General features: G+C 47.1%; 1 protein-coding gene across 1 annotated transcript in view; it reads right to left on the bottom strand.

Moving 5' to 3' along the window:
* The window catches only part of DUSP10 (dual specificity phosphatase 10), a 41,116-nt gene extending 29,537 nt beyond the window's left edge, over positions 1-11,579 (bottom strand). The window contains exons 1-2 of the mRNA XM_005905554.3: positions 11,427-11,579; positions 8,327-9,180 (exon numbers count right to left, since the gene is read on the bottom strand). Of these exons, the coding sequence (XP_005905616.1) occupies positions 8,327-9,137 (811 nt within the window). The 5' untranslated portion in view covers positions 9,138-9,180; positions 11,427-11,579. The remainder of the gene's footprint in view (positions 1-8,326; positions 9,181-11,426) is intronic.
* Between the last annotated feature and the right edge of the window lie 1,259 nt (positions 11,580-12,838).

The raw sequence follows: 12,838 nt of genomic DNA, 5'->3' as shown, positions 1-12,838 counted from the left end.
GATATAAGCTGAAAAAAAAAAGATGCTGAGACTTTCCTCCTCACTTATGCATAAAAGCATCCAGAATCAAGGACTTCATAATTAGAAAGGATACTACATCAACATGAATATAAAATGTATATTGAAGTACTCTACAATAAAATTCAGACTGTGGTTCACACTCCCACTTTTTTCTTCCCTCCCATTTTTCTAATTAGTAAGGTTACAGTACATGGATCTGTAGCCACAGAAAATCTGTGCAAGAGGGACCCACACAGTTTAGGGGAAATAGCACAGGCATCAAAATGATAAATGCTTGTGTTTTTATTGAAGCCCTGTCCCTTAGAGTGGGCTTCCCTGATAACTCAGCTGGTCCCTTAGAGTAATTTTTAATTGTACTTGAAAACTCTTTTTTTCCTAAGCAGGCCAAAACCTTGTCTCTGAAATACCATTTACAATGTTTGTTTGCTTTGCATGCCCTCTTTTCATAGAGAGCTTGCAGGAAAAAATAAACGCAGGTCTTATTCCTATCAGCAACATGTCCCAAATTAGTGAGGTTCAAATGACACAGTTCCACTCCAATGCACAGAGGAAGCCTGTCAGCCCTGAGCTTCTTGAGACAGAGTATGTGCATTTCCTTTTTTGATAAAAAACCCCAAAATTTTTTTTAAAAAAAGTAAATTTTTGGATCAAGACTTTGGAAAGAAATTGTGTTGGCCCAAGGAGATGTGCTTAGAAAAGGCCAGACTCTATCTTGAAAGGGAAAAATAAAGGAGAAAAAAGCCAAAGGTCACACAAACATGGATTTCCTAGGAGAATGATATTTTCTCCAGATAAACTGTTCCCTAAACAAGATTTTGTTGCAGAAGAGAATGAAGAATCCACACAGGTACATGAGCTGCAAAGTGGAATGGATTTGGAATATTAGCCTGGTCCACATATGCTCTCATTTTAACATTCAAATTATCCTAGTTATGATGGCAGATGCCTTAGCCTAAAGACCAGTGCTGAGCCGTAGAAGGCATTCAGTGATACCTGATGAACAATCACTTTGCTGTATAGCAGTAATTAATGCAACACTGTATTGTAAATCAACTATACTTCAATGAAAAAAAAAACAAAAAAGAAAAATTTAAAAAGTGAATGAATCTCCCATACCCACAAGGGTTTAACATCCATGGAAACCAACCAATCCATAAGTCCTTAGACATCTAGGTTCAGGGATGCATTTTGATAATTGTTTTCCAGCTCTTCCTGAAACCATTAAATTCCCTAGAAGATGGGATCAAATAATCATTAATATTGTTCCATATTTCTAAGACCCAGGTAAATATCAGGGCTATGAGCTTGCTGGTTTCAAAATATCTTAGACTTAAGTCCTTATACTTCCGGACTGAAATCCCAAAATTCAAGAACAAAGGTAAAAATACTCAAAGTGATTGATCGTTGTTGCTGTTCATTCGCTAAGTCATGTCCAAATCTGTGACCCCATGGACTGCAGCACACCAGGCTTCCCCGTCCTTCACTATCTCCCTGAGTTTGCTCAAACTCATGTCCACTGAGTCAATGATGCCATCCAACCATCTCATCCTTGATTAAACATATTATTTTAGGGACTTCCCTGGCAGTCCAGTGGTTAAGACTTTGCCTTCCAATGCAGGGTACCTGGGTTTGATTTCTGGTGGAGGAGCTAAGACCCCACAGACCTTGAGGCCAAAAAAATAAAATGTAGAAAATGAACTTATGGTTGCCAAGGGGAAGGGATAATTAAGGACTTTAGGAAGGTCATGTACACATTGCTGTATTTAAAATGAATAATCAACAAGGACCTATTGTATAGCAGGTGGAACGCTGCTCAATGTTATGTGCCAGCCTGGATGGGAGGGGTGTTTGGGGGAGAATGGATACATATATATGTAAGGCTGAGTCCCTTCACTGTTCACCTGAAACTATCACAGCATTGTTAATTGGCTAAATTGGCTATACCCCAATACAGAATAAAAAATTTAAAGTTTGGCGGGGGGGGAAACATAGTGAACTTAACAGGATGGATGGATTTAAAAAAAATTAGAAGCAATATTTAACAAATTCAATAAAGATTTTAAAACAGATACATCTTTAAAATTATGTATGCATTATTTTATATTTGCATGCAATATAGTAGATACTGTTATCATTAGATTATAGTACACACCTACACACACAGACACACACAATCAACCTATCGACCTGGAAAGACCTATTTTTGCACTAAGGCTCTGAAATTAATCATGCATGTGACCTTGGACGAGCAATAAACCTCTCTAGGCCCCAGTTCCGTAACTGCATAATAAGAAGACTGGACGAGATCGATGGTGTCCCAGTTCACTGTGTGTTTGAATCACCTGGGAGCTTTTAAAAGTCCTGATACTTCAGCTGGACCCCAGACCAATTTAATCAGAATCACTGGGGGTGGGAACAGAGCATCCTAGGCCTTAAGTTGCCTCAAATGATTTCAAGGTGCAGCCTGCAGTGAAAGTTCCTGGACTAGTGACCTCTAAGCCTCCTTCCTCCTCTATAACCTGGGAGTCTCAAGTTCAGAAGAGGTGAGATGACTTCTCCTGGCCTTCTCCTGGGATGAGAACTGCTGCCCATCTTGTGTCCTGTAGCTGTTTGAACCAAACTGCTTCAGAACTGCAAACCAACACATTCCTATGCCCAAACTAGCGCTCCCCAGGGATGCTGGGCCAGGCAGAGCCTGGTTGGTGCTAACACTAGAAATAAAGGAAGCAGGCCCAGCTCCTGGTCAGAGGTTAATGCCAGGTCCTGAGAGCAGGAACACCACAAGGCTATGTCTAGAGAATGTTTCGGTTCTGTAATTTTGCCAGATCTCCCTTCCTCTACCCTGCTTTTTCTCATCTAAAAGGAGTTTCTTGAACTTGTCCTTCACAAGCCAGATGGTAAACTTAACTGATCTGAATGGGTGAGGACAGTGGTTCCTACTTAACATGCTCTCTAGGGCTGTGCTTAGAAAAGGGACACCCCTTCTTCCCATCCTGCTGCCCCCTCACCCAGTCTCATGGATGAGATTCTGAAAGGACGTGGGGGTAGTGGGGCAGAGCCCAGGGCCCTGATTTATTGACAGCTATCTATGTGCCAGACACTCGATTTACATTGTCTTTCATCCTTGATATTGGAATTATCCCTGTCTTACAGTGAAGAGAAACGGGCTTGGAGTGGTAACCTGAGTTGCCTAAGGACAACTCCAGTTGGTCAGTGGCAAAGTCCCGATTGGAGCTCAGGTGAAAGTGAGCTAAACTCTGCTGAACACACAGTGAACAGACTTTTCACTCACATTTTAATTAGGAAGCAGCACAGTACATCCAAAAGCTTAAGGAAGATACAGTCAACTCTGAACCAGCTCGACTCACTGAAAGAAATGAGCAGGCCTTTCCATGAATTCTCTCCTTTTCCCTGGCCTTCCATCTCATCAAAACGCAAAGCTTCAAGAACTTTTCAAAATGAAGCATACTCCCCACTCCTTCCACCTCCCCTTTTAAAGTCAGACTACAATCCTTATTCCAAAAATAAATCAGCCTGATGAAAGGCCAGAAAAAGCAAAGCTTAATAGTTTTATACTTTCATTATTTAGTTAAGGGACATTCGTTGGACAGATTTATCATCACATTTTTACAAATTCCCCACTGAATAAATAATTCTAGGATATGCCGAAATTACTCTGGCCTTCTGACCCAACATGTCTTTGTAATTACTTGGCACTCCAACTGTATGCTACTTAAATTAGGTAACAGTCATCAAGTTATTTTTAGGCCATAGCAACACACACACACACACACACACACACACACACGGCTGTACCTAACTTGTTATTTGCACTCCTTTGGAAGAGAGGCCAAAACTGCAGTTTTACTGACACCATCATTTCTGTTCAACCAACAGTAATACTACTGGGCTACATGGAGGGAGAGTTCACTCTGTATGAGGAACTGTTCTAGACATTTGTACACATTAATTCATTTACTACCTGAACTACCACCAGGAGAGTGCTGCTACTACATCCTTTTTGTAAACAAGGGAAATAAGGAAGTAAGGGAAGTAGCCATTGGCCAAGGGCACGTAGCTAGCAAGGCATGAGCCAAGACGCTCGGACAGGCTGGCCCCCTGCTCCTGCCTGAATTTCTCCGCCATTTGCTACACGGCTAATATTCAGTATGTCTGGATGTTAAACAGAAGCTCAGAATCACAACACTAAACATGTGAAAATAGATTATGCCTTTGTTTCACATATCTTAAAAAAAAAATCCTAACATCCCTGACGGTCAAGAGGAAGACTTTTGTTTCTCCCACAAAACAATGCAGAAGATAAAACATACTTCCTCGGGGTCTCCGATGTCTAAGCACAGCCCTTCACTTTGTCATCAGACTCAGTACTGTCTACAAGTGTTGACTTCAGAGCCTTTTGTGACTATGGGAAGATGTGCCATCTATGTGGCTCACTTCAGGAGTTTTGATGGAAAGTTTTCTAGCATAAAAAGTTACCTCTCTCTGTGATCAGATCTTTGCTACTGAATCAGCTTCCTGAAGTGGTACTCACTCATCCCCCGCCAGCCCTGCCCCCAGTAAATACTACTGACTCAGAGGCAGGCTTGTCAGTCACTCTTTGTTTTGTGACAGCACAGAGCAAGTCCAGGTATGGGACCTGATGGACTCCTGTGGAAGAGGATGCTATAGATGCCTCCCAGTCTGAGGGAGTGCGTGGGTGTTGGTGGGGTGGGAGGCGCTGCCCCATAGATTCAATAGTAGCCAGTTAGTCAAAGTGGAATTCCAAGCTTGAAAAAGTCAACAACAGGGACATGACACCAATATTTAGGAGTGAAAATGTTGTCTGTACTGTACTATAAAATATGCCCATACTTCTTAATTTGAAAGCATTAAGTTTAAACATGAAACATACTGAAATATAGTCAAACATTATCTATATTCTAATATATTTCAACAACCAATAAAGGAAGAGAAAGCAGAGAGGGAAAACATTAACAATTGTTTAATCTGGGTACTAGGTATATGGCGATCATGATACTCTTTTCTATGTTTCTCTGCATTTGAAAACTTTTATAATAAAAGTTTTAAAGACACAGATTGTCTTTAAAGAGGAGGTGATAATAGACTATCCATTCCTACATAGGTAAATGACAAATTACTTCCCTGAACCCAGCCTTGCTGAAAAGGGAACCTTACAAACATCATAGCAAAGATGGTAGCTCTCATTATGGAAAACCCAGAATCGTCTAGCCTCCTTATTCAGCTCGGTGAAAAATCACATTAAAAGTCAACTTTGTGTAAAACAGATTATAATTCTCTCAAAGCCTTTGCAAGTCTCTATACATGTACTTATTCGACTCATGGTTTGCCAGGTGGAGTAGAAGCACAGGTCTGATGCCATTTCTTCTTTGGAGGATGAGAATAAAAGATGAATTCAGACATAGGTCCCAGTGGGGAGGGGACTGTAAATTAGAACAGTCCCTTAATCCCAGGGTCTTCTGCGCCTCTGATCAGTTTCTTCCCAACCTGACACAGCATTACTAAAACAGTGTCTGAGCAGCCGCTCTACTTGACAGGCAGCACCAAAAATGGAGAGCATGGCACTGAAACAGGGGGGACATAAAACTTGGACAGGGAGGGCAGCAACCAGTGTTTACAAACAGAAACCAGAGACTCAGATGGGTCAGCCATAAATTAACCCGGGATTGTACTGAAATCTCTGAAAATAAACTCCCGAAGCCTTAGAAGCATCTACCCCAGATGCTAACCAACCCCCACCCCTAGCCCCACCACATCTTCCCTGCGAAAACCACTCCTTCCAAAATGGTACCGCTACTACTCTTGCTAAAATAAAATCTTACATCACCAAGGGTAGGGATTACTAAAATAAACCTCAGCAGAAAAGCCCGATCAGAATGGTCTGATAGACTCACTCAAGAACCTAGGAGAAGTTTGCTGGCCATGCCTTCTCAGAGGTACCCACCCCATTTTCACCTCAGTGGTGGTATGGTATTAACTTTTGGTTTACCCAGATGAAAGGGCAGCTAGAGGGGCATTCTAATATTGATCTCTTTCCCTTCTTTACCATCATGGCCCCAATTTTAGGCCATTCCCCTCCAAAGAGACCAAAATCACAATGACAAAAATAATAAAGTACATTACAGACCCTTCTGCTCCCAAACTACATATCTTCAACAAAATCCCCAGATAGTTGAAGAAAGAGCCCAAACTACAAATAATACAACCTCTACCACCAGTGCAACTTCCAGGTCGACCGCCGCTGCGTCTCACCAACCCGAAAATGATGAGCCCTGTGGGCGGTGGTGGCGGCAGGCGCCCAGCTGTGACATCAGCAGCATGTCTGGCCCCGCCCCACTGAGGCAACCTTACTGACACTGAGGAACAAGCCCAGGCTGCCTGGGCTCTCAGCTGCATCCACAGGAAATGGGGAGAGGAATCCCACTTTGATCAGCAACACCTAGGAGATTCATTTCCCAGCAACCCACAAGCCACTGCCATACACAATAATGCCCACTCCAAAATAGAGGGTAGACTCTACAGCTCCTCCTTAACACTCTCAATGTTTAAGTCCAGGGTCATCTTCATGTGGATTATTTGATGCCTGTTCTCAGATCATTTGGATGCAAAAGGCCTGCTTTCCCTCAACAGCATCTACTCTACATGAGCAAGAGACCACCCTGAAGATCATTCCATTGGTTCTCCACTTCTTGGCTCCCCAGTACAAACAACTGAGAAGTTTGTAGAGTGTATTTTCTCTTCTGAAAGAGATGAGACAAGCCAGGAGCACAGAGACAGAATGCTAGCTGGGTAAACCTACTGGGAGTCACTCAAAGTCAGCCAAACAAGAATACAAAACGACAAAATACAAGGATACACAGAGGAAATATGAGCATATCAGTAACCACAAGAAAACCCATCAAAAACAACATAAAATGCCTGGGTGCTGCTGGAACACTCTGGATGTAACTTCCATGATGTTCTCCTTCCCCTGAGAGCCCACCAGCCCTTCCTTAAGGGAAGCTGTACCTTTATCCTAGTTGAGCCCAATAAGAGTAGGCTCAAGGCCAGTGATGGTGGGCAGGGGAGATGAGGTCCAAGGAATTTAGAACTGGATTTCTAAGAACACTCCTCAACAAAAGGCAGAATGCACCACTGGGAAGACAAGAAGAATGGCAGAACTAGCCCACAAAGGAAAACCAACTACCTTGCTCATTCCAATGGCCTTTTGCAATTTAAATATGCAAGGTGTTCAAAGGAACCCAGCGATGCCTTTGGTCTACACAGTGCAAGAGACTGGCTGCCAATGTGGCCCAGACTGTGTGCCTTGACCCAACACTCAAGGAAAGAGAAGAAAGAAGAAGACTACCACCATCACCACCACCACCTGACAGAAAACACTGAAGATGAAGTGTGGTGTACAGTGTCCCAAAGGATGGCATCCAAGGGCAAAGAGACACATCTTGGAGGGACAGTGGATGCGGACTCCCTCTAGGTTAGGCAACGCTGTGCAGAAGGAGCCCAGAGACAGGTGGGCAATTAATTCCTCCTGCCAGGGCTCAATGACACTGACATCTAGTTATTCACGCTCAGTGTCCTGGGGCAAGCGACCCACCATCCCATCTTGGAAGGAGCTATGATGTCAACGGTTGTCAGGTGACACCAGAAGAAACAGTGTGTTGGGAGTATTTCATAAAATGACTCCATCCCTTGGAGTTTTGGCAAAGGAATGGATGTTCGAGGTGAACTCTTGGAGGGGCCCTAAAATAAGGATCTCTGCCCTTTTTGAAGGTCACTTTCAGAGAGGTGAGAAAGAGGAAGAATTTCCCACAGAAAGAACTGGTACCTGGAGGTTTACTTGCAGTTCACCATGGTTGCGGTTTTCTCTGTTCCATCAGCTTTGGTTAAGTCTGAGAGACAAGAACTTTCCAGCTAGTTTGAATGGAACAGAGTTACCAGCGCAAGCATGACTGCAGATGCCATCTGGTGTCATAGAGCCCCTTTTTAGAAAGATGAGAAAACCATCTCCGAGAGGGGGAAATGACTTGCACAATGCAAATCAGAAGGTGAATTAAAGACTAGAGCCCAAGTCTTCTGGCTTTCAGTTCAAGGTTGCTGGGTTTCTCTCCCAACCCCAAAATAATTAAGAGAGGGCATGGAAGGGAAGACAAGAAGAAGAAAGGCAATTCTGGTCTTTTGCAGCCAGCGGAAGGAGGATGCTGGTACTTCTCAGATAAAACCCAGGGTGACCCCAGGGCTGTGCTTGGGGAGAGGGTGGGGGCATTACCTTTCAACACCAGAGGTTCTTTGCCTTCTCTCTTCAGAGACTCGAGGACTATGTGGAGTGGCTGGGAGGGTACCACTCGGCTCGGCTCATTGGTATTCTCATCGTAAACTATAATTTCTTTGGAAAAGATCCTCTTGAAAGAGTCCTTGCCTTCCCTACAGGAAATCAAGTCTAAGACAGTGATCTTGCCCTGCTGCAGTCTCCGCCGGCTGATCTTATCGGCACAGTTAATGTGGACAGCTCCTTGGATGTGACTTTTGTTGTACTCCATGAAGGGCCGGCAGTCAATGATGACAGGGCCCTGGCTTGGCAGGTGACTCTTGCTGCATTTGGTCATCTTCTTGGCCAAGTCATTGGGGTAGATTATTTTGATGCTGGCTAGCTGTTTGGGGGTCCCTGCCATGGGGCTGCCCACCCCACCTGATGGACTTAGAGAGCCTGCATTCTCACTGTTGTTGACCATCTGGCTGGCAGGACAGGTGGTAGAGCTTCCGATGGCGGTGGTGGCGGTGCCAGCGGCAATGGCCTGGGTTGGGGCCTGATTGTCCTTGTCGTAGGTTGCCACAGTGCAGCAGCTGGCACTGCTGCACCCACAATTCAGGGAGCGGGCAGAGCCGCTGGATGAGGGCATATACGTCAGATTCGCAGCCTTTAGGGACACAACGGTGGTGGCGATGACAGGAGGGTGGCTGGTACTGCCAGGGGCGGCAGAGCCAAGGTAGCTAGAGTCTAAACAAAGGTTGAGATCCTGAGGTCGAACGGGCCTAGACAGTGCCACCACTACCCTGTCGTCTAAAGGAGACGGAGGCATGAGGAGGCTGAAAACTGGCAATTCAAGAAGAACTCAAGACAGTCTGTAAAGAAGGGGAGGGGGGGGAAAGAAAGAATAAAGTCATGTGACACAAAAAGCAGTCGAATCCAATCCCTAGGAAAGGACTTTGCATCCCTCTTAGCGAAGTCGTCCTAAGTGCCCAGTATCCTGTCACTCAAAGCTTGACTCTCACCACTATGGATTCAAAGAGGATGCACACCTGAGGACCACCCCCCGCCCAACGCCCTGTCCTGGCTGAGTCTAAGGTTAGATGTCAAGTCTATGCCAATGTTGATGAACAACCTTTCATGGACCCACATCCAAGTTCAGCCTTAGAAAAAGTACAAGCACAAAGGATCAGAAAAGCTCAAGATGGATGGGAAGGTTCTTAAAAGGCATCTCTTCTGGGCCTCATCTCCAGGGCAGAAGTATACTGCAATCATCTGAGAAGGACCCATACGTCCGCCCTTGCATACTTTCCATGTAATTCCTTCAGCCACTGCAAAGGCAAAGGAATGACCAAGAGTGCTGGCAAGGCTCATGGGAATATACAGCAGCTAAATATACATCAGGGGCAGATGTCAACTTTCTGCATATCAGAATGAAAGTAGCCCTCTAAGTGAATCTCTTTAATTTTGAGCTATTCTTACTTTTCTTTCTCCCAAGTCCTTTGAAAAGCACAACAAAGTCATATTAAAACCTCCCATGTTTCCTATTACCCTCTTATTTATAAATTAATCTGCATGTCCTCTTTCATTACATACTGGTCCCCTAAAATGAAGCCTCAAGCTACAGAGGCAGGTCTGAAAACCCTGATCCTGACAGATCCATCCCTCAGATGGCTCCCTTGCCGCACCACCCACTCCACTCCTGCCTTTAAGAAAAGAACCACTTCAACTCTCCATTCTCCTCCTTTCCCTACAGGAACATCCTAGAGCTTCTCTCAGCGGAAGGTAGCCACTATGCATAATCTTTTGATCTCACACAGATGTGCCCTCTCTTCAAGAGGATGGATTCATAAAGAAGACTTCCCAGTGAGAAGTAAAGAGTTGCCCACAGGGGTCTATGTCCTGTCTCATTGAGAGGGTACCTGCAAAGGGACAGTTCCTTCCTCCCTATAGGCATAGAGGTACTCCACTCCCGGGCCCTGCTGGCTCCTCTCCTACTAGACATACACACAGAGGAGAGGAGCTCATCTAAACCAACTTTAAGAGATGTCTGGAAAAATGTCATCCAACATCCCTCTACACAGGACTGTCACCATTCTCAGACACAGAGCCAAAATGTCACAGGCAGAATACACACACACACACACACACACACACACATACACACACAGGGGCTCGCACCTATCACATCCACAGATCCCCACCGGACTCAGCTTTCCCTCACCACCTTTAGATGGGCAAGAAGAATCCAACCCCTGTTCTCCCTCCCTTTCTCCTTTCTTTCCTCCCTCCTCCTCCCCTTCCTCCCTTGCGTAGTATTTTTTGAAGAGCGAGTACTATTCCAGAAGCTATAACTGTTTCCCAGCTGGACCCAGCAGTGAAAAGTCTTTGCTATTGTGTTACCTGGTAGGGTACGTCCCAGGATCAACAGTCCATTTCCCTTGAGAGGGACGCAGAAGCGTGCTCATGGAGACACAAGCTGGGACCCCCACCTCCACACAGAGTGCTCGGCGCGCACAAACGCGCTCGCTCGCTCGCTCGCTCGCTCTCTCTCTCGCTCGCTCTCTCTCTCTCTCTCTCTCTCTCACACACACACACACACACACACACACGCGCGCGCACGGAGTGTATAAAGAGACCTGCATCCCTGCAGCACAGGGTCGGGCATATATATTGCCCGTGAAACCATCCAGACAGCCTAGGAAACCTCCCGAAAAACACTGAGCTATCCCCCTCCCACTCTAGTCGCCCTTCCACCTCTAGTTAGCGGCTGGAAAGAAAATTAAGTGGTCAGAGAATGCTGCTTCCCCACTCCCAGGCACTTAACATCCTCCTTCGCAACACAGCGCACTAACAAGTCCCTGGCCTTTAAAACTGCCGCAAAGCATCCCAACAAACCTCATTTTTTCCTTCGCCCCCAATCCAAGTAGACTGCAGAGAGAGTAAACGCACAGGGCGGCGTGAGCCAACAGCGGGAACACTTTAACCTCACCTGCTGTGGCTCCTCCATAAACATCGCAACACACACACGCGCACACACACACCACATACATACTCACTCACACTCACACCGCCTCACACCCCTGGACTCTCAGGAGTAGCCACGGTGACTTCCACTTACTTCATAAATAAGTGTAACCCTCCACCATCTGGCGCTCCGCTTCAGCAAGGGATTCGCACATTCAGCCCTCATTCACTAGGCTTCATTGATCTCCAGCAGCAACATAGTTACTTTCTCTTTTGCTACACTGTAAATGTAAGGTTCTGAGGGGGCGGGCCGGCTGCCGACCGACGGTGTGTTGAACCAATAGGAATTCGGAGAAACCTGACCGCTACTTCGCTGCAGCCCGCGACCAATGGGCACCTGGAGGGGGCGGAGCCAGGGCGTGGCCATGGCTCTTTAAGGAGGGTTTATCCGACGCCGCTTCGGGTCCACAGTGCTTTAATACGGACGGTGATGTCATTGGCAGCCAATCAAAAACTTAAAAGGGCCAACTGGGGCCCGCGCGGAGCAGCTGCTCTCTATTTACATGTAAACCGAACCTGCAGGATGCAGTTAACCCTTTCCGGGGCTGAATTGTCAATGGGCTGTGTTTGCCGCTCCGCCTAAAACTGGCTCTGCAAACTTGGCGGGATCCCTGTACATCGCCTCAACAAGGGACAGACCACGCTGTTTATTTTCCCTTCTTACTCTGGCTGGATGATCAACCGTGTTAGAATAACTTTCTAAAGGCAAGAGGCAGCGAGAATAATCACTATCCCCAGTTGGAAAAACGGGTTCCCTGAGTCCCTCGAGGTGACTTGATAAACCGAAGATTCACGGACATCGCCCAGCTACCCGAGCGGGGGGATGAATGTAAGCGCGCGGCCAGGGACATCGCTTCTTCTACAGTCTGGGCCCGGGGCCACGCGCTGGAGGCCTGAGCTCCAGCGGGACTGGCAAACTTGCCAGTCCATCCACCGGCAGTGAGGCCCGCCAGCTTCGCCACGGCCGAAGTCCTCGGGGCCGCCCCGCTTGCTCCGCGCCGCCAGGAAGCATCGACCGCCCGCCCGCAGATGTCGCTGCCCCTCCGGCTGCCCTACTGCTGCCCGGCGCGGCGGTGGCGCGGCGCCCTGTGGCTCGCCTACTTCAGCGCCCTAGTCACGCCCCCGCTTCCCTCGCCTGCCTCCCGGAGCTCCATCCGTAGCTCGAAGGCAGCGATGCGGAGGGCTGCTCGGAGGCGGCAGCCTGGTTCCCAGCCAGAAGCTACAGAGGGCGCGTCCCCGAGGGGCTGCACAGGCGCCACCCCATAGCCCGCGCGCCCTTCCCGGCACCCGGGCAAGGCCTCCTGCCCGCTAGCGCCCCCTCTTCCACCCAGCGAGCAAGGTCCCCGCGCCGCACTCAGCAGAGCTGCGCGCTACCGGCCTCCTTCCCCTCGCCCCTCTCCAGTTGCCCGCCACCCTGTAGGGGCCCTGGGAGCCGAGGACCCAACAGCCCGGAGCTTCTGGAACAGCAGCGGCTGGAGGAAAGGAGCTGAAGCTGAGAAGAAATAA

Source organism: Bos mutus, chromosome 16, assembly GCF_027580195.1.
Source record: "Bos mutus isolate GX-2022 chromosome 16, NWIPB_WYAK_1.1, whole genome shotgun sequence".
Classification (NCBI taxonomy): Eukaryota; Metazoa; Chordata; class Mammalia; order Artiodactyla; family Bovidae; genus Bos; species Bos mutus.
The sequence above is the reverse complement of the archived record's forward strand: the minus strand, read 5'-3'. Positions and strand labels throughout refer to the sequence as shown.